We start from the raw sequence: 22,774 nt of genomic DNA, 5'->3' as shown, positions 1-22,774 counted from the left end.
TTTTCTTGGAATTTTAAGATGGTTTTTGAATTTATCAAGGCTTTTGTCGGTTTTCTGTTAGGTCCATTCAAATCCAGCTTAAAAAGTAAATTCAGATTCACGTGTTTATGTTACTTCCTTCTAAGAATGATTGGATGTTAAAATGGTGCCTCAAAACTAATCTCTAGAAAAGCAACACTTCTGTTGTATCTTAAAACCTGATGTTATTTCAGAGCTAACTTTATAAATCTTTGAATTAACCTAGAAATATTGATAAATAAAAGGGCGGAGTATTCAAGAAACCAAAGAGACTTGATCAAACTATATGAATGATCCTTTGTACTGTTTTGTTTGTTCAGATAAAAGCTATATGAATGATTCTAATAAGTTGATATAATATAATTTTTTAACTTATAAAAAAATTATTTTATAAATTATAATGGAAGTATATAGACATAATATAAAATAAAAAATATTTACATAATTTCAAACATAAAATAAAAAATATTTATATAATTTCATACTGTCAATAACCATTTGTTTATAATAAAAAGGATAGGAATTAGGAGATTACTTTTTATCTTACATTGGAACATGCTTTATTCATTTATTTTACTTTAATATTGATTTCTTCTGTTTGTTATATACTTGAATTAGAATTTGTAATAAAAAGCGAAAGTTTTGGTAAAGATATAGTTAAGAAATAAAAAAGGAAAAATGGATAAGATCTTTACAATTATATAACTTTTGTACATGTAAGGTGTATGAATAAATCAATTAGGAATTAAAATGATGATTTATAAATTACTCTTTAACCGACATATATGATGAGATGAAAACATCTACAAATGCAAATTAGTTTAATAAGTCACAGTTAAAAAGTACCTCTACATAGAAATCCAATTTATCTAGCATGTCAAATAAATAGTCCAATTGATTTAAAAAAACTTTTTTATTTAACCACAATAGTTGATCAAATAATTTTTTGTGTTATACAAATTAATATAAATTAAATGGTAATATACAAATTTAATTTAGAAAACTTGATTGATCTAAAGCTAATTGTACGCAGCTGATTGCAATCTTACAATATAAATGTTACAATAACACAAGTACAACCATAGGAGCCTGAGATTTGTTAAAGAATGTTTTTGCCATACAAAAATTAGTGGACATAACACAGTACAGTAACACTTATATTACAAACATCTAATGGCATAATTCTCTACAACAATTGCAGTCTCTTCAATGCTTGCTGAACGATTCAAAATTTAAAGTAATGTCTAAAAAGTGTTGCCTTTTACATGCTGACAATCATTCACCTAAAATATTCCAACAGTCAATAAAAACACATGGATTCTTAAAAACTACTATAAACCAAGATAACAATTTCACTGAATAGTTATTTCAATCCAATCAAATAACATTTTATTCATAAAATTAACTGAATTACTGAAATAAGTTAAAAAAACTTATTCTAACAAGTTTTTCCTGTAAATATTATAAAAATTATCTTGCATAATAAATAAATAAAAAATTAAACACCCTAGTTACTATGTTAATTAAGAAGAAGGTTGTTTGATCTTAATGTAATATTTCTTGTGAGTGCTATCTTGTGCACTATTTGCTAGCCCACTAAACGAAGCCTATTTCACTGTTGAAATCATCTCATGCTTGATCGTAATAATGGAAATTAAGCTCAAATGATTTCTTCAATTAATTTCTCTTGCACCTAAAATCTCACTGTCAAATTGTACTTTCAAGTGACCAGTAACGTACATATACATGCAAAATGCCACATAAATATGCAGAACCAATCTTTGTACCAGGACATAAAAGACACAGTTAAGGGAAACAATCCAATTGATCACAGAACCATGATGATAAGAGAGGCTCAGGCTAGCAAAAGACATGAAACACAGCTGCGAAGGAAACAAAAATTAGATAAATAAAACCCAATTCAAAAATCAATTACCAATAAATTCTCCTCTAGCATTCCATGGGCGATTTTCGAAGGACTTCCCAACAATATTGCCTTTTTTATTTAACATCCCCTCTTGAGTGCAGTAGTGTGGAAAATAATCATAGAATGTTTTGCTTCCTAGTTCATCAACTCCATTAAAGAGAAATTTTCTCAACAAATCCTAGGATAAAACCAGAAGTAAGCATCTGTAGTACTAAATTGTAAGAAATTAAACCACCAAGGATTTGACCTACCTTGGCAAGTGTATCCCCAATCAACTTCTTCAACACACCTTGTCCTGGATCCTACTTCCAAAATATGTCCAGGAATCAGGTCCATTGTAAATTTAAATTTGAAATAGAATATTTATTCTAAATTTAAGACCCCATTGGATTGACTGTCCATTGTTGATAATTCAAACTTCAAACTACATTTCAAACTTATTTGCCAAAATTTGAAAGTAGAAACAAATTTCAACATTGCTCAATAAACAACAAGGTAGCTAGCTCTCTTGAACATATCACAAGCATAATCCTCTTCAGTATTATCATCATCTAAATTAACTGAGGCTAAATGAGTGTAAAACCTTGGTGAATTAGCAAACCCCAAAACCAACTATACCTAGGAGAAATATGTGTCATTGTGGATAGATCACTAATCATATTTATGATTGGCTGTCCAAAAATATTAGAAAATGTGAACTACCTTTTCAACTCTCCATGTCAAATATCTGTGTTGTGCTTCGAGATTGAGTACAACCTGAGATTCATCTGTCTCTTTAACTGATTTGCATATCAATTCCAACCATACCTGTCAGGGTCCCAGGGTCCCAGTCATCAACATAAAAAAAATTACACTTGTACAAGGCCAACTATATTAAATATATTATATTTTGCAAAATTGAAATGGTCAATGATAAAGTTTAATATGGCGCTAGGGTTATTACCTTGTAATAATCCCTAAATGCAGAATACAGAATATCGTATTTTTGCGGGTTTGAGGTAAACTTTGTCCAGATGACAATTGGTGAAAAAAATTTTATAGACTCACTTGTGAGCTTCCCTCCCCATGGAAAAAGCTGCATGAAGTCTGTGTTAAGTCAACACGCTAGCTCCTTTAAGAAAGAATTCTATAATTTACAGAACATAGATGTATCGATGAAAGAAAAGGAAAAGTCAAAAACAGAGAATTTGTAGTAAGAGTATATATAGTTTTAAAACAATGCATCACTCATGTGGCAAATCAGATCAATAAGTAGTTCTTATTAAAAAATTCTGCACATTGTTATGTTGAGTGATTAACTGTTTCAAAACTGAAAATACTTCTACCAATAACTCTAATAATTTGCCCTAAATATTTGCATTTACCTGTGTATATTTAAGGCCAAGAGGAATTAAGCTTTTAAAGTACTTATCCTTGTACTCATGCTGATTGATGATATCATGCAAGGGGTTAAGGTCCCTGACATAGTTAATTCAAGGTTAGTGCCCTGCATTATAGAATGTTTGTACCTATTAATAGTACAGTTGGAAATCTTTATCAAAGTACCAGCGTCATATAGGTGAACAGATACTATATTTCTAAGACAGTTAACGTGTAAAGAATATTGAGGAGAACCAAGCACTACACAGACTGTCACAATGATTTTTCACACATTTGCTTTATGCTTTGTTCCTAGGTAAAGCATTGTCTTTGTCATTATGTAAAGCACAAGCACTGGCAATATGACTAGAGACACCTACATTGAGGAAGGAAAATGCAACCTTAGAAGGAAAATAGTACATTATCTAAATGGATGGGCACTATAGAATTCTTCTACAGTTGAGTAGGTGGTAAATTCTAGTAGATGTGCAGCTCACACACAAAATCCTTTTGTATTTACTGACCAATATGACAAATTTCTCATTTATTACACTGGCTGCACCAAATAGTAGTTCTTTATAAGATGGATCACTGCGAGTCACTACCAATTATCCAAAAGCCTCTATAACTTTCGATTATAAAACTACAATACAGAAGAAATGAAAGCAAAGGCCAATATGCATAAAACAAGGATGATTTTGGTACATCTAATATAAATTAATTTCAAATAGTGAATCGAATACACGATCCTCTACATAGAATATGACATGACATCTTGTGACAGATATAGCCAGATTTATTGAACTAAGGTTTCAGGGTTCTTTACTTACAAGCCCTCATTCTAAAGAGAATAACAATTATAAAACAAGCACTGTAACTCTGCAAGAAAAGATCTGTGACCTTCACTGTGCAGCTGGTTAGGATTACTTAAGATTAAAAACAGAGAAATATATTTTGAAGGGCTCAAGAGACCTCTCTCATAATCTTCTATTTATAATGAAAAACTTATTCAAGAATACATGAAAGATTAAGGAACTGCAATAGACACCTAAGTGCCGAACTAGGTACTATGGGTATAGCTAATAGATTGTCTAACACACTACACCCACTTAGGCTTAATGATGATACATAGATGTAATTATTCTAACAGGACTAAACTTCATCTTATTCAAGATTCATAGAAAAAAAGTGGCAAAACCAAAGGGCTAGAGTAAAACAACTACAATTTTCTGGCTTAAAGTAACATTCAGATGTGAATAATTAGAAATCTACCATAAAAGATGCATGAACCTGTTATAAAAAGGAATGAAGCATCCTCTTCAAATTATCGAAGAAAGTTAACACTTAATGAAATATGGCATTTTCTTTTAACAAGTTCAATCAAATACCTATTCCTGAGATTACTTGATACTTGATAAACCTAGTTTGGTGAGTATTAGTAAACAGTAAAACATGTGTTATGTAGTAAGGATATTTATGTAATAACATAAATATCTTAGATATTTTAGACAGTTAAGATATTCATCAAAGCCACTAACCACATTTTTAGGTAAGGTGGTTATTTTTATTTTGCTTATAAATACAGTGACAGGACCAAAGTCCAGGTACGTTCTCTTTATGCTCTAAAGATCCTGAATAATATTTCAGAGCAGTATCATAATCATTCTCTTGAGAGCTTCAGCTCCATAACTCACATCTGACTTGAGCGTCGGAGTATCTATGCAGGTACCTCCCCCTCCTTTGACAAGTATGAAGAACAACAATTGAAGAAATGCAAGCATCCCAGACGGCCAGGAGCAACAAAGACACACAGGAAAATGTACACCGAAACATTTTGTACTATAGGATACCTAATCCTCCAACTGTCGACCAATAACCCGACGACAATTAAACCACTGCAGGACATTTTCATGCCCGTAATGACAGTCGACCACATAGCGTGGTCGACTACTAGATAACCGACCGTAATAACATACGACCATGTGGCGTTATCGACCAGTTGAGGCTCGACAACCGAATAGGCAATGTCGTGACATGAGGCATACGTGCAACACGTCGTCCACTTAGGTCGACACGAATGATGATCGACATACAGTATGCGACATCGTGATCTAGCGGTTACAGATAAGCAGTTACACATCTTGGCTACACAGCGCCGTGAATCACGGCCGTATATCACGGAAGTAATTGACTTAGTATCAGCACACGATATGACGGTTACAACTTCTAAACAGTCAACTTCAGTAACCAACCGGATTTTCAGGTAAACGGTTTATTATGCTGATTTAAATATACAAAGCACACCAGAAAAAAGGTACGTTTTTCCCCTAAGAGAAAATTAAGAAAGATTTTCTTATTCTAACAACACCCCCGTTGACTTGAGCGTCGGAGTGCCTTTGCAGGTACCCAGCCCACCTTATTCAGAGGATCAGAGAAGAGAGAGAAAAATACAACATAGTGAAAGCAGCATAGAGAAGGAACAGAGTAAGGTTGTTAGGTTCGTATCTTGGTCTCCACGCCCCTACTGAAACATTTTGGCGCCCACCGTGGGGCCGAGATTTACTATCCCAACAACGACCACCGGAGCAATGGAAGACTCTAACACACACGATTTGATCAGGCAACTGCAAGAGCAGATTGAGGCACAAGCACAAACCATGCAGGAGATTCAGCGTAAACATGCAGAGGAGATGGCGGCGCTGAGAGCACAGATTCCACCACCAGAGTTATCTGCCTCGAACATACAGGAGGATAACGACGGAAGCCATCATGGGGGAGCCTCCGATCGTGCCGGCGGAGGAAGGAGGGGGCCTACTCCTATGCGCCTCACTAACCTACTTCCATTCACAGAGGCCATCATGCAGGCGAACATGCCAGACAAGCCTCCCCCAACCCTGGAACGTTACAATGGTTCTGAAGATCCTGATGACCATCTACGTAATTTTATAGATGCTATGGCATTCTATACTGACAGCAATCCGGTGACATGCAGAGCTTTTCCTTTATCTCTCAAGGGTGAAGCTCTGGAATGGTTCCATAAACTTCCTCGGAATTCCGTGGATTGTTTCGCCACCATCGAATCCTTATTCCGAAAGCAGTACGCAGCCAATAAAAAACCGACGATGACTGCTACTGAGCTTGTCCATACCAAACAGGAGAAGGATGAGACCCTAAAAGCTTTTATGCAGCGGTACATCGAGACGGCCCGGCGAGTGCCAGATATTACTCCCACTTTCATCATCAGCAATTTGTCGTCTTGCTTAAGGCCGGGGCAGGTCTCGGAACAATTATATGCTGACCCTCCAGCATCCATGGAAGAATTGCAATCCACTATGGCAAAATTCATCCGTATTGAGGATCACCGTAACTCCAGAAAGAAACACCAACAGGATGTCTCCACCCAGGAGACAAGGAAGCCAACGAAAAGACCCACCAACGACTACAGGCCAGACCGAGCACCCCGGAAGGAGTCAGGGTGGACGTCTAAGTACGATCACTACACAACCCTTAATGCACCAAGGGCGAGAGTGCTCGAAGAGGCCTTACACGCCGAACTTTTGACTGTACGACGAAAGGCCACCCCAAAGAACGCGGACAATAGTAAAACCTGCCGGTTCCACATGAACCATGGGCATGACACGGAAGAGTGCAACATGGTGAAAGACGAGTTAGAACGGCTCATTCGTGCAGGTTATCTCCAGAATTACATCAAGGAGAGTTTCCACTAGAGCAGCAACCCCTCGCCGAAGAGACCCTCCTAGGCGAAGTCCCCAGCGATCACCTCCTAGAGATGATCGACACCGCAGGCGGTCGCGCAGTCCACCTCGACGCATAGAGAGAGAACGCTCAGTTCGAGGCCGTATCGACACCATATCTGGTGGTTTCGCTGGGGGGGCGTGTCAGCTTCGGCGAGAAAGCGACATTTGAGACAGTTGAAGTCGGTTCATATGGTCGAGCGCCAATCTCGGTCAATCCCCGACATTACGTTCACTAACGCAGACTTCCATGCACCCGACCCTGATCATGATGATCCTATGGTCATCACAGCTAATATAGCTCGTTATGATGTCAGCAAGGTCCTCGTCGATCAAGGAAGTTCGGTCAATATTCTGTATTGGTCCACTTTTCAGAAAATGGACCTATCTGAAGATCTCATCGCCCCGTTCAATGAGCAAATTGTTGGATTCTCAGGGGAAAGAGTGGACACCAGGGGATACCTTGACCTGCGAACTCGGCTCGGAACAAGTCGAGAAGCACCTGAGCTTCGAGTTCGATTTCTGTTGGTCGAGGCAAACACGTCATACAATGCCTCGACCAACAGAAATCGAACTCGAAGCTCAGGTGCTTCTCGACTTGTTCCGAGCCGAGTTCGCAGGTCAAGATATCCCCTGGTGTCCACTCTTTCCCCTGAGAATCCAACAATTTGCTCATTGAACGGGGCGATGAGATCTTCAGATAGGTCCATTTTCTGAAAAGTGGACCAATACAGAATATTGACCGAACTTCCTTGATCGACGAGGACCTTGCTGACATCATAACGAGCTATATTAGCTGTGATGACCATAGGATCATCATGATCAGGGTCGGGTGCATGGAAGTCTGCGTTAGTGAACGTAATGTCGGGGATTGACCGAGATTGGCGCTCGACCATATGAACCGACTTCAACTGTCTCAAATGTCGCTTTCTCGCCGAAGCTGACACGCCCCCCCAGCGAAACCACCAGATATGGTGTCGATACGGCCTCGAACTGAGCGTTCTCTCTCTATGCGTCGAGGTGGACTGCGCGACCGCCTGCGGTGTCGATCATCTCTAGGAGGTGATCGCTGGGGACTTCGCCTAGGAGGGTCTCTTCGGCGAGGGGTTGCTGCTCTAATGGAAACTCTCTCCTTGATGTAATTCTGGAGATAACCTGCACGAATGAGCCGTTCTAACTCGTCTTTCACCATGTTGCACTCTTCCGTGTCATGCCCATGGTTCATGTGGAACCGGCAGGTTTTACTATTGTCCGCGTTCTTTGGGGTGGCCTTTCGTCGTACAGTCAAAACATATGCATTAAAACCTAGTTTGGTGAGTATTAGTAAACAGTAAAACATATGCATTAACCACACCCAAATGATGATATAAAAGTTCTCTGTTATGTACCATATGGATAAGAGGCTATTTTATGCATTAAAAAACTGAATGATTCTCAACACAATTTCACAATGCAAAGCAGACAAAGATAGGTTTTCATTATTAGTTCTAAACTCTTCTTTGATGAAAAAATTATGCATTACAATGCATAAATTTCCATAAGCTGAAATGCAGCTTATGAGTAAGTTAAAAAGTTGAAACACGGTCGACATTGTGGACTTTTCCACAACTAAAAGTAAAATGGAGAACATCCTTTATATAAGTGGAATACAACAGTGGAAGAAGATGCTAACTCACAATACGACAATGTTTGTTTTAGCAGAGGTGAAAAAGTTGGCACAAAATATGGGGACATCATATTCTGCTTCAGGAAAGACAGTAAAATCAAAAACCTGCATGAGTTCAAGAAAAAAAGAGAGGCAGTGAGCATATTGTAAAACAATTTCCAGACAGGAAAAAATACAGAACACTTCAGCAATTCATATGTCTTTCTTTTTTCTTGTATCATTGAAAACAGGTTTGCACTAGGCTGAAGTTCAAGTTCACATGAAGATGGAAAAAAGTTTGGACTAGGATGAAATCCAACACATTGAAGTCAAATGAGGAGGATCCAGAGATATATAATAACACAATTCAGAAAATAAATGCCCACCTCTGTTTTCCCAATGAAGAAATTACTACTTTAAAATAACAGCAACACGATTAGGAATGGGATTGTTACTATAGTAATTCATCTAGCAAGAAATTCAAAAAAACAAGAACAGACATTAACTTTGAAGTCTGATTAGTAAAGAGGATATATTGTGAAGTGACATCGGCAAGTTCTGAAATGATTAGTTACGTCACAGACATTTTAAATTCAAATAACGGACAAGGGATTGTCAGTTTTGTGGAAACTATGGTATTTCAAGAATCGAGACTGGCAGAAATAAGTTCATAAAAGATCAAATTTTGAAATTGTTATGGCTAAAATAAATTACCAGGTACTACAAAGGCATATTTTTTTAGGACAGTAGTAGAAACCAACCATACATCAATTTGTATTAGAATAACATAGTGCAGGGAGAAACTGATTTCATTATGAATGAGGGATTACAAAATTGAATTTACTGTAGTAAGCTAAGCTTATGTATAGCTACAGAGATGAGCTAATTAGGCTAGTAAACCAACTAACTATAATAAAAGAGCTAATTGTAGTAGGGATAACAAACTGTAACTGATGGAGTTGAGTTAAGATAACAAACTATAACAAACTGAGAGTATGTTACATAGATCTTAGCAATGAAAGAGATACAATATAGTACTGAATATATACCCCACTACACCCACGCAAACTCAGGAAGGGTGGTGAGAACGAGAATCTAGAACTTTGAGCTTTAACCAGAGTCAGGAATCGATTAGGAGAGAAGATTTTGGTTAGAACATCAACAACTTGATATGAATGATCTAGATTTTGCTAGGTAACAACCTTTTCTCGAGCAAAGAAACTATTTGTTTCCATATGTTTTGTTAGGGGCTGGCGAGTATACGAAAAAAAGAGATATAGGAGAGAAAAAGAGGGAAACCAAACGGTAGAGGATATGGGCCAAACGATTAACGACAGGGAACGAGCAGTCCATATGATAGAAGGGGGAGAGAGACTTAACCGAGCGGTAGAAGGAAGAGGGAGCACGATGGCCGAACGGTTAGTGACAAGGAACGAGGAGCACGATGGCCGAACGATTAATGACAGGGAACGAGCGGTCCAGATGATAGAAGGGGGAGAGAGACTTAACCGAGTGGTAGAAGGAAGAGGGAAAGAGGACCAAACGTGGGGAGCAGTCAGGAGCATCCTAACTGACACAGCAGTTAGGATGGACGGGAAATTTATTAGAATTTAAGGGCGTATCTCAGGATATTATTAAATATAAATTAAATATAGTAAATAAGGGTGAAGATATTCTTACCCGATAATCTTAATAAATAGGCATAATTACTATGATTCTTTACCTTTTCAGGAGAGAGTGATTAGTATAAATAAAGTTAGAGTCTAGGGTTAAAGATATGTTTTTATGTGTGAGATTTGTAGGAGAGGTTATGCTCTCAGGTAACTGACGGAGATCCTGCTCCTAGTTATTGGTTGTTATCTTTGGTGCAGTATTTTCTATTCAATAACAGCGGTATATTCAATAAATTTCCAGTGTTCCTTATCTGTGCGAGTGTGTGAGTGAGCCTACTGGTTACAGCCCAAACTCAGGTACGTAACATGCTTGGTGCATGACTGAAGAGAATTGTGGGCTAAGGCTATAGAGCTCATGTTATCACAAAGTGTGTGGAATTCCAAGTTAAGATCATAAAGTTTGAACCAAAACAATTTCAGTTGTGGTGTATGCCATATTGCAATACTCTGCTTCTGTTCTGGAGAGAGCTTTCATGTTGGTATGCAAGTGGAAGTATGCATGAACCTTGTTCCAAAGCTAAAACAATGACTTGCACCAGAAAACATGAGTGAGCATTTCTCTAGACATGGAAGATTGGAGCCACAAGAGGAGAAATTGATTTTTTGACACCAAAGAAGATAATTATTTGAGTCAAGCTTTTCAGAGATTGAGTGAGAAAAGTTAGTTGTCACCATTGTTGGACAAGGAGAAGAAAACTAGGGTTAGAGGCATGGATTGTTTCATGCTTAACAAAGGGAGGGAAACTGATTTCACTATGAATGAGGGACTACAAATTTGATTTTACTATAGTAAGCTTCAGCTTTTTATAACTATACAAAGATGAACTAATTATCCTAGTAAACTAACTATAGTAGATATGCTAATTGTAGTAAGGACAACAAACTGTTACTAACAGAATTTAGTTAAGCTAACAAACATAATAAATTGACATTCGACAGGGATTGAAAAAACACCTGCATTGTTTCTGTCTCAATGATCAAACTTCGTAAAAGCCTAATTTTGGTAGCTTCAAATGATAGCATGCTAAGCATTCCTTTACCATCCTTAGAATTCATGGAACTGAACTTTTCCTAGCAAAAAAACATACACAAAATGTACGGTGAAGATCTGTGGACACAAATAATGGTGGAGAACAAAGCAGAGGAATGCAGAACAAGGGACAAAAGCCACAACTGGGATTTTGGAAAATTTTACAGTTCGGTTAATCTAAATTTAATACCAAAAGAAAAATATAATATGAAATGGAAAATTAAATAACAAAAGAACAAAAAAACAAGAGTTAATGACTTCTTCATTATTTAATTATCAGAAGTGCAAAGTTGATGATTGGAACAATGGACCACATCCTCAAAAACTCCTTTTCATTTAAATTTTCCTTCAAAATTAAATGGTTTGACCAAATCATAGTGATTGTTTACTTTATTTATGTACAGTGCTTACAAAATCAATGAGTGTGTTTGAAACTTGTTGTAGATGTTGGCAAACACGTTCATGTATTGTTGGGTTTATCAGTTACCAATTAAGAAATCTGCAGCACTTGCAATCTATCACTGTCAAACATGGAATTGTGTACTGAGTTCTGCAATAAAAAGAAATTTAATACAGTAAATTTATTGAAGTCGAGCAGTTTTAAAGGTTTCAATTTTTACTGTTAAAGTTAACGTTCTCCTATTCTATTAAGCAGTTTTCAGCATCATAACCATTGGGAAGGCAATGAAGAGTTCACACGACAACCTAATAAAAACCTAATCAAGCATGAATGATCCCAAAAAATATCCTAGAGATTAGAAAATAAGAGGGGGGATAATCAAACAAGAATTCATATAAAATAAAAGATGGGCTAAAATTACAAATCACCACATCCTGAAGCATGCTCATTAACCCCATTTCAGCTGCACAATGCCATCCAATGTATGGTAACAGCATTTTGAGCCACAACCGACAGAACTTGTTTTAATAGAGCACTTCACTAAAATTCTTTGTCTTCTTCACCCTTATATTGGTTATGTTATGTACAAATGCATCACTAAGGCAGCATTTCGTATATGTTCAAAACAGAATGGAATGTTCAGTGCTCCTTGATTACACACATTTCATTGAACCAAAATGTCATTTCTTTGCTTCAACTCACAGTCCTGTTAAAGTGAATCCATATGCAATGTTTTATCCACTCCAACACATCTAACAAACCGTTCCTAAATTCGGTTTCAAGTTTACTGCAACTGGACCATTAGAAAAACCTATCTATTTCCACCTCAACTAAAAGTTTAATAAACACTACAGACTACAAAATCCACACTAACCCTAACAAACCATTCTAATTTCAACACCATCTCCACACACGAAAAAAAAAATAAAGAAAAAAGAAACCTGCAAAGGTGAAGGGTTCAAGTGAGTGTGGCGTCTGGTTTCATCCAAAGCAAACTCAACAAACTTGTGATAAGATACCGAAAAACTTTGTATGCAAGTACTTCTCCTTCTCCCCCAGTCACGTGTGAAAGTGGTTACGGTTTTTAATGGAGGAAGAAGCGATCGTGGCAGGGAAAAGGTTGAAGATGGTGAACAACCAATGCTAAATTCCATTCAAATTAAGCTTCTTTTGCACTCAATCACTCAACTCTTTAGTTCACTACTTCTGCATCCTCAATCTACCGTGACAGTGTGCAACTCCAACTGAGCCACACGTGCTGCTCAGCAACTTCCATTATAGTTTTAGCAACCCACATCCTGTGGGCCCACGGTCCACACTTGTTTACAGCCTGTGGGCCTCCTCGTATGGCCCAAATAATAATGCCTCCAAAGTCCATTACACTCATGTCTCTCCCTCTGTCTCTTCTCTTAGATACAGTACAATTTCATTTACCTAATAACAAAAAATTATGTATCTATTTCATCCTATAAATATATTAAATAGCTTGATCCAATAAATTTTATTATTTTTTATTTATTTTGGAACAATCCAAAATATATTTGTCAAAATATATCCGTTTAAAAAATATTCATATATTAAAGATAATCATAACTGAGTTTGATATTATGATTTTTATTTACCGTAATTATCATAAATATTATTTAAATGATATTACAATACAATCCACGTTAGAATTATCAATTTAACTCATGGTCTATGAAATGGGTCGGTCCTAATTTATTCTTGAAAAAATCTTATTTTTAAAAATTTTTTAAGTGGGGACAAAAAAATAGTCCAAAAACAGTCACAACATCATCAGAACTCTCTCTTAAGTGGGATAGGGTTAAGGTTAAAATATGCCTAGTCCCATTAAATAAATTTATGTCTAGTTTAATTTTTAAATTTGTCTATTTTTCACAAATTCATGATTTAATTACTCAAAACTCAAATTCATTAAAATATAATTTCAGAAAGTTAATTGTTAAATTGTTTTATGGGGCAATGAATTATGTATTTTATAAAAATACTGTTACTTTTTTATTCTTAGAAAAGTTGTATAAATGTTTTTGACAACAATTTTGGCCTATCAAATGTAATTTAATCATTTTTAGAAATTATAACACTTAAATTTGCAACAAATTAGGATTAATTACATTTGTTTTGTATTTAAAATGAACATTGTTTTCAAAAAAATAAAATTCATGGGTTGACCCTAGTTCACAATGTATTTGTAGATATTTTGGTCTTGTAAATTTTTTCTATGAAGAGCTTTTTAGTTCTGTGGATTTTTTTAGGGAAAATGATACTTGAACAACCATTTTTGACAACATTTAGACACGCGCACACGTGTCAAAATCTGAGTGGTCCATTTTCATTTAATTTTTCCAACTGGACCACTCAGATTTTGACACGTGTGCACGTGTCTAAATGTTGTCAAAAATGGTTGTTCAAGTGTCATTTTCCTTTTTTTAGTCTTAATGTAAGTTATGATAAAACCATGTTAAGGGGCCAAATTGACAAGTCTATCCTCAACTATATTAATCCTACAAATATAACTGGTATTGTCAAGGGAATACTTACTTTAATATAGTTTTTTCTTATTTAATCATATAGATTAAAACTCTTTTAGTGACTTGAGTTTGAAATAATTTTTTTTAGTTGAATGTTATTGTGTTATAATGTTACACGCCAAAAACTTTAGGGTGTTGCTCCCTCCACCACCACCCCTTACTCCCTCCACCACTTCATTTCTGTTTTATCTCTCTCTTTATTTTCTCATCCATATTTTACCTTTAGTAAAATTTTAGGATTAATATTTTTTAACCTCTACCTACTCCAATCTTCTACATGTATGGAACGACAACTCTTCTTTCTCTCTATCGTTCGTCCCCTCATTGTTTCATTGTACTCTTTTTCCTCTTTTTCTTTTTCACGTTCTACTTCTTCCTTTCATTCTTTAATTGTGATAGAATTGTGGTCTCACAGTGTGGTGGGCTTTCATTAGCTGGTGTGCTTAGTGAGAGATTGCAAGTGGTGATGGAAGCAATTGATCAGTCGTGCCAAGATCGGTGTGTGGCGGTGGTGTGGTGGTGCTTGAAGGATTCGTTGTGAAGATGCGTAATAAATCCTAAAAAAAATAAACATATAATCTTTAAACGGATGTGAGCATCCATCAATGGATGTCAACATCCATTTAAAGTTACATGTTTATTTTTAAGTTTATTTTTATTAGTTTATTTTTTTATATTAATTTTGGAGATATTTTAATAATGTAATTTATATGTTTTGATGTATTATTTTTTAATATATTTTTGATGTATTTTAATAATGTATTTTTGAAGATCTTTATTGTTATTAGTTTATATTTATATTTTTTTTTATTTTGCAGTTATATATAATTAGTTTTTCGTTTTAATGTTTTTGTATAATATATATTTTTTATATATAATTTTTGTATTCTTTAACAATTTTATAATTATATAAAAAAAATATTTATTAGTTTAATTATATGAATATATAATTTTATTATATTAATATTTTTGTAACTAAAACAAACGGATATAATAAAGTTGGTGAGAATCTGGAAAGAGAGAGAAAAAGAATTGGAAGGTGAGACTGAGTGAAAAATAAAAATGGGTAGAAAGATAAGATTTGAGTTTAAACATCTATGTCATTTCCAGGCTGCTTTGGACCAGATATCATCATAGATAACATCATGTACTTCCTCTTCATGCACAATGCAGGAGATAAGTTGTAAATTATCAATATAACTGGCCAACAACTGTGATTGGTACTCAGATTACCAAATGGGTTCATTCCATCAGTGGCTAAACCAAGCCTAAGATTTCTACACTCTTTACCAAATTCGGGGAATTGTCGATCAATATTTTTCCATTGCTTTGAATCAGCTGGATGACGAAGCAGCCCGTCAATTTTTCTCTCATCTGCATGCCATCTAAGATTTTTAGCATCTTTGGGATTCGCAAACAAACGCTTAAGTCTGGGCACTATTGGAAGGTACCAAACTACTTTCAAAGCAGATCCATTTTTTTCTATCTGACCATTATCTTCACTATTGTTTTTTGACTTGTATCGTGATAAGCCACATTTTGGACACTCTGTCAAAAATTCAAACTCTTTCCTATACAAAATGCAGTCATTGGGACAAGCATGTATCCTTTTATACTCCATACCCATTGGACAAAGAATTTTCTTCGCATCATAATTACGAGTGGGTAGTGTATTTCCATCTGGCAACATTTCATTCAACAACGTCAACAGTTCTGTAAAACTCTTATCAGTCCATCCATTGCTCGCCTTCAAATTCATGAGCCTTAACACCGCTGACAAACGTGTGAACTTAGTTGAACCGACATACAAAGGTGTTTCTGCATCAGTCGACATCGTCTCATACACATGAGCTTTGGCAAAATTTTCTGCTCCAACATCGCGGATCATGTCCTCCAATTTGTCTTCATCCGGTCGATCTTCTTCCATGGTGGAATCAGTAACATTTACACTTTGAGAGTCAGTGGGAAAATCCATTTCTTCGCCGTGCCAGATCCATGTTGTATAGCATCTTAGAAAACCATCACATATAAGATGTTCTCTAATTTGAGTTGCGTTCAACTTTCTCCCATTCAAACAGTTCACACAAGGACATCTAAACTTCACTCCATCATCAGTTCTCCCCTCATTACGTTGCGCAAATTGTATAAATTCCTCTACACCTCTCTCGTACTCAGCACTAATACGTGGTAAATTAATCCAATTTCGATCCATATTCCTAAATATTACATAAATAATATTTTAAGGTTTATAAATAATACAAGAACTACAACACACATTACCAAAACTATAGCAAAAACCATATCATACATTACCAAAACTATAACAATTTCATGCACTATCAAAATTAAAGCAAAAATTATACCAAAACTATAGAAACTTCATACATTACCAAAACTATAGCATTATGCAAAAATTAATGAAGAAATCACGTTAAAAATGCAAATGGACATAAATACCTGGAAGAGGAACGGCGGCGGAGAGGGTGAAAAACGCAACACAACGGCGGCGGAGAGGGTGAAAAACGCCAGGAAATCACGATTTTGAACGGCTAAAACTCGTTTTTATCGTCAAAAACGAATAATGACCGAACAATTTTGAGTTTAAACGGTTAAAAACGCAAAATCTGAGATGAAGGGTGGTTCGGAGGAAGAAGAAACGCGAAAACAGAGAGAACGCGCGAGGAAGACGATGCACTGTTCCAAGTTTTGTTTTTTAACTCTGAACGGGGGAATCTACCGCGGTTCACTACTTAACCGCGGTATAAAAGGGTTATATGCCGCGGTTTAACCCCCAACCGCGGCATATACTAATTTAAAAAATTATCAGAAATGGCATTTTTGAAATTATTTTCAAACTATATGCCGCGGTTCAGCGGGCAACCGCGGCATAAACCTCGAAATATTTCAAATAAACATTAAATTAATTTCATATAGGAGAATATGCCGCGGTTCTCTGGGGAACCGCGGCATATACCCCTGAAACGTGTTCAACACAACTGTCTCCCCAACTGCCTTTCACAGAATTCGAAAAGTTACAGGGGGTATATGCCGCGGTTCTCTGGGGAACCGCGGCATATACCCCCTGTAACTTCTGAAATTCTCTGACTGGCAGAGAAGTTGAGACGTTACAGGGGTATATGCCGCGGTTCCCCAGAGAACCGCGGCATATACCCCCTGTAACTTTTCGAATTCTCTGACCCAGTCAGCACCTGCAATAAATTGGCAGGGTATATGCCGCGGTTGTGCAGAGAACCGCGGCATATACTCTGTTATTTAATTTTTTATTCATACGTGGCGTCAAAGGCAATGGTTGACTGGGGTATATGCCGCGGTTCCCAGTAGAACCGCGGCATATAGGTTCGTTTTATTTACAAAACTGCCACCGCGCACCATTATGCTGCGGTTTTCGTTGAACCGTGGCATAATGTGCGCTGTAAAAACCCGATTTTTTACTAGTGTTTAAAGTAAATAAACAGAATTAAAAGTAAAAAAAGTTATTTTTGTAATTTTTTTTTTTTTCATAAAGTTGGAGAGGTAGAGGAAGAAGTGATGGTGGTGAAGAGAGCAACACCGAAAACTTTAAACTATTAGATTTCCCTACCTCACTAAAGTATCGTATGTTCAAAATCTGGATAAAAAAAAACTATAATAATTATTAATTATTAGTGAGTTATCAATTGAGAGTTTTCATTTGTCTGTGGTAAGAATTTGACAACGAAATTTGAAAGTGAGATTAAAACTATTTTATTACTGAATTTATTTACTATTTTTAACTGACGTGAAATCCTTTATATAATAAACGTTTATATGAGATTAGATGTTTATATTTAACGGATGAGCTCATATATGAAATTAATTTAGAATAAACTTTGATATTTTATTAAAAGATGATTTTAAATTTAATTAATCTCTACAAGTTAAAATTTATTTTATTTTTATATTATAAATTAAACATGATTTTAGTTGAGGTCTAATTTTCCTTCATTTACTTATATATCGCAAAGTTTCAAGTTGTACAATGATTTTGTAGATTTGATAATTACCACTTTATTTAAAATAGATATCAACATACGTATAGACATTTTCTCAAAACTAAATAATGTTTGTGTGTAAATCAAAATAAGACCAAAATATTCATATATTGACAGGGTTAACCCATAAGACCAATTCTAAAAAATGAAATAAATATTATGGAAATTAAATGTCTTAAATTCAAATCCTATTTTAACTATAAATATTAATTATTTTTCAAATTTGTTGATTAATATTTTTAGTTATTATGTAAGTTAAGTTTACAATTAAAGAAATCAATATTATGTAAATATCATAAAAAAGTTAATAGATGATCACATATCATACTAATGATATAAGCTTATATATATAAAATAGAAAACTACAGTTTAGTTTAGGGAAATAAACGTAATTTTTTAATAAATTTATAAGTAAATCAATTATATTTTGAAAAAAAAAATTCAAATAGTGGTTATGCTTTATTTTTTAGTTTTTGTAATGAACTATTATTTTAATGTTACAGTAACTCAAAATTACTTAAATTCTAAATTTAAATTTACTTAAACATTAATCATAAATAAATTTACATAATAATTTTAAGAATTTAAACTTTTTTCAACCAATTAAAAGGATTTATTTGAAAGCTGAGATTGATGAGTTATAAATTAAGTTCACAGTTCTACATGTAATCAATTATAAAAAAAAACATTACAAAGATAAAAGAGTAAGAATATAAATAAATTCAAATTATATCAATTAAACTATACTCCTTCTATATTTAATTTTAAACAATATTTATGCAATTAAATATAAAATTATTAAATGACTAGTAATTTTGTTATATATTTATTAGACAGTTGAATTTTTTTTAATGTATGAACTTATTACTCGTTTCAACTAATAACAAAATAAAAATGTAGTTATATTAAGTTGTTTGATGGATTCCAATGAGTACAACTCACTCACTCTTAAGTAAATCTCACCATTGCAAGATTTTTTCGTATATTACTACTACTACTAATTATTATATATAATAGTATAACCTAAAGGCCAGAATTTGAAGTGATATTTATAAAAGATTAAAATAAAAAATAACAAGAAAGATAGCATAAAATCTAAAATAAGTTTGTCTAAAGAGAAAATAAATTTTCATTCAAGTGTACGATAATTAATTCAAGAGCCAAAATGTTTTCCATATACACTTATGAACCATAGAGTATATTAAAGCCTTTCTATAATGGTCGTTGTTTTCCAAAAAAAGAAAACTTAAATATTACCTTAAATAATTTTTTTTACAGGCTACATTAACTCAATTAGTCGTTTTATTTCCAAATTATTAAATATTGATAAACGAGTTTGTAGTTAAAAGATTAATACAAACATAAAAAATAATATTTTACTAAATATATACTTTTTAATAATTTTTTTCATAAGATGCATTTTGAAACACAGTCTTTTTAAAGAGTCATATACTGAAACGGAAACACGCATAAATGCATAGACAATGATATCCTAATTCAGATTTTTTTTTTGACAATATTTTGATATAATACATGTATCATTATAATGAATTAGTGAAAAAAATGATAAAATTAATAAAAGAATGACACATGTATTATATCAAAATACTTTAAAAAATGTATTTTCCTATGTATAGTTGGGCTAACCTAGCTCCTAGCATCAACCCTTACCTACACAATTTTTATTCAGCAAGTAATGTCATGGCACTGCACCTTCTGATGGTGCAGATTTTATTCACACAACAAGTTATTTGAGCACTTTCCACCACCTTCAACATTGATGCTTAAAGTTAAAACTGCCACAAAACCTGCACAGTGTGCAATGAGCAGATGCAATGCAGAACGAGTAGCTTTTATAGAGCTTGGAAATGCTAAGTTTAACTGTGGAACTCTGTTATTACTTTATGGTTAACAAAGTTTAATTTTGGATCCAGCAATAGTAACTTCTTCCCCTGTGCTTGTTATTAGTTGTTGGCATGCTGTGAACCACATAGTCATTTGTTTTTATGCCTAACATCACTGTTTTGAAGATGCCTTGTCAGAAAGACATGTAATGTGAGATTTGTGAAGTTATAGGAATTTAGTGTGAAGATTGAGGAAGTTTCTTGCTCTGATCTCCTTGATATAAGGAATAATGAGCAATAAATTAGGGTTGAAGAAAAGACACAAGAAGAAAAACACAAGCCATATTAGCTAAACTTTGAAAATAAACATGAGATTCCACAGTTACCCACTTGTAGCTAAGAGAGTAGTTAGCAGATAGCGTTGATTTAGAACCTCCCTCTCCCTGGCTGTCATTGCATTGTTTGCTTTCCCTCTCTATCTTTCTGTTTACCTTTTACTTCCTTGTTTGTTTCTTTTGTGGATGTTGTTTAAAGCTTTTATCACAACATACTTGTGCTAATTTGGAGATCACAAATCATTGTTCTGTCAAAACACTTTAATTAATTATGTAACATACGATGATGTTACTGTTCATGCGCCATTAATTAATCACCACAACACCTTTTCTTTTAGACAGAGAGAAAAAAATATGAGACTAGTACACCCAATTGGATGTACTTTTTCTTGAGCGAATTGGGCATGATATCCAGTGGCGATCTTTGCTTTTTTGTCTTTTACCAGGTTTGTGTACTTTCTTTCTGAAGTTACTAAACGAGTGTTTTTGACATTCTATGATATAATAATTTCTGGTAATTCTGGACACTCATAAATGCTCTTGGCATTTAGTAAGAATTAGAGTAAAAAAGAGGAACGACTTACTATTTTTTTTTTCTTCTAAAAGTTGCATTAGTAAAAATAAGGGTTAAATATGTTTTTGCTCCCTTAATTTTTAGCGAAAATTAGAATTAGTCTTTTTTTAAAACTTTGACCTAATTTAATCCCCAAACTCTAGAAATGTGTGAATTTAGTTATTTTAATTAAATTTTGTTAGGTTTATTTGATGTTTCAAGTACGTTTCATGATAGCATTTGAGTTGTTTACACTGTTTGACACATTTTTGCTTCAATGTTCACTGAGAAATGCGTTTGAAACATCAAATAAAGTTAACAAAATTTGATTAAAAAGACTAAATTCACACATTTCTAAAGTTTAGGGACTAAATTAGTCCAAAGTTTTGAAGAGGAACCAATTTCAATTTTTGCTGAAAGTTAAGGGAACAAAAACATATTTAACCATAAAAATAATCTATCTTGCTTGATGGAAAAAAATAAAAAATCTTACTGCAAACTCGAGTATGTTTCTTAATTTTCGCTCTCTACGTTTTTCTTTAAATATTAGCGACCGTGGATGTTCTGAGTTTTCTAGGTTATTGGTAAGATATAAGTAAAAGACATTTCAGCACTAAAGTTACATTGTAATAAATGTTATTTATAAAAATCTCACATACTTTACTTGAGTTGCATATTTATATTATCTGCAGTGGATTTACCTTTACTTTGATCTAATGAAAGCTGAATCACATTTAAATGGTTTTATTAGTAGTATGTACAGTGAATTTTTACTTTTACTTGAGTCTAATTGAAGTTTAATCACCTTTAATTGGTTTTATTAGTAAGCTAATTATGTTTAGCTGTTTAATCCTTTAGTATGTGTCAATATTCAAACATCTTATTTGGACATTAAGATATAGTCAAAATTGTTTTGTGTATTTGCTTTTGATCCTTGTTGAGAGGTTCTCAATCTAATTATGATGTGTTCTTAGTGTATATAAGATGTTTTTTAATTAAGAATTAAATATATTTTTAGTTTTTAAATTTAAACGTAAAATTAAAATTTGTTTGTCTCAAACTTTAATACATTTTAATCTAAAATAGTTATTTAAACCAATGTTAAATCTCTTTTAAATGTAAAATAATATTTCAGGTTGTCATTTAAGTTGTTAAATGATATAAACGACTTAAGTGTCGATTTAAAACTTTATTTGATAAGTTAAAAAATTTAAAACTGTTAAATTAGAAAGACAATGTATATTTATTTTTAAAGTCCGAAAACAATATTGTATCAAAATTTATAATGCAAACACAAAAATATATAATCCTTCAATTACTTAACAATATAAAAACTATCCCTCCATGTATAATTCGTTAAATTATATAGGAATGATACTTAAATTTAATGAGATGAGCTGCACTTCACCATGACAGCACCACCTCTGTTTTTGTTTTCTCTAACCAAACAAACAAGATCGGCCGGATTAAAAAATGACGCGACTATACAATTTTGACCCTTTTCTTTATACTTTTTGATAAGCATCTCATGATTTCTCTTTACCACCATGAAAGTTATTCCATGATTGGATATTGAATAATTCAGCTGTTTAAACTATTTTTTAGTTAGTATGTTACAAGATCTACAACAACAATAACTTTGAGGATCAAAA

The 22,774-nt window shown here is 33.9% G+C and overlaps 1 protein-coding gene across 4 annotated transcripts; it reads right to left on the bottom strand.

Annotated features, from left to right (window-relative positions):
• Positions 1–1,007: 1,007 nt before the first annotated feature.
• On the bottom strand, positions 1,008–13,065 carry LOC148203150 (phytochromobilin:ferredoxin oxidoreductase, chloroplastic-like). 4 transcript variants are annotated; one of them, XM_088105863.1, is made up of 10 exons: positions 12,749–12,822; positions 11,895–11,957; positions 11,332–11,448; positions 8,736–8,830; positions 3,310–3,403; positions 2,889–3,020; positions 2,648–2,752; positions 2,197–2,247; positions 1,955–2,123; positions 1,008–1,301 (listed from the first exon to the last, which is right to left on the bottom strand). In XM_088105863.1, the coding sequence occupies exons 3-10, from the start codon at positions 11,431–11,433 to the stop codon at positions 1,294–1,296; spliced, it is 756 nt and encodes a 251-aa protein (XP_087961989.1). In that variant the 5' UTR covers positions 11,434–11,448; positions 11,895–11,957; positions 12,749–12,822; the 3' UTR covers positions 1,008–1,293. The 4 variants fall into 4 exon arrangements, with proteins under 4 accessions (XP_087961989.1, XP_087961986.1, XP_087961988.1 ...); XM_088105860.1 differs by lacking the exon at positions 11,895–11,957 and having other exon boundaries at positions 12,749–13,065; XM_088105862.1 differs by lacking the exon at positions 12,749–12,822 and having other exon boundaries at positions 11,819–11,957.
• Positions 13,066–22,774: the final 9,709 nt, after the last annotated feature.

The sequence above is a fragment of the Vigna umbellata genome, chromosome 2 (assembly GCF_029865625.1).
Source record: "Vigna umbellata cultivar VRB3 chromosome 2, Vumbellata_1.0, whole genome shotgun sequence".
Taxonomy (NCBI): domain Eukaryota; kingdom Viridiplantae; phylum Streptophyta; class Magnoliopsida; order Fabales; family Fabaceae; genus Vigna; species Vigna umbellata.
The sequence above is the reverse complement of the archived record's forward strand: the minus strand, read 5'-3'. Positions and strand labels throughout refer to the sequence as shown.

Bases quoted from the DNA above. Each gene is read 5' to 3' on its own strand.
- LOC148203150 (XM_088105860.1), bottom strand. From the start codon at position 12,961: ATGGAATTTAGCATTGGTTGTTCACCATCTTCAACCTTTTCCCTGCCA. The intron at 2,753-2,888 runs GTAATAACCCTA...GGACCCTGACAG, and splicing joins CATTTAGGGATTATTACAAG to GTATGGTTGGAATTGATATG. The intron at 2,124-2,196 runs GTAGGTCAAATC...GTTTTATCCTAG, and splicing joins TTGGGGATACACTTGCCAAG to GATTTGTTGAGAAAATTTCT.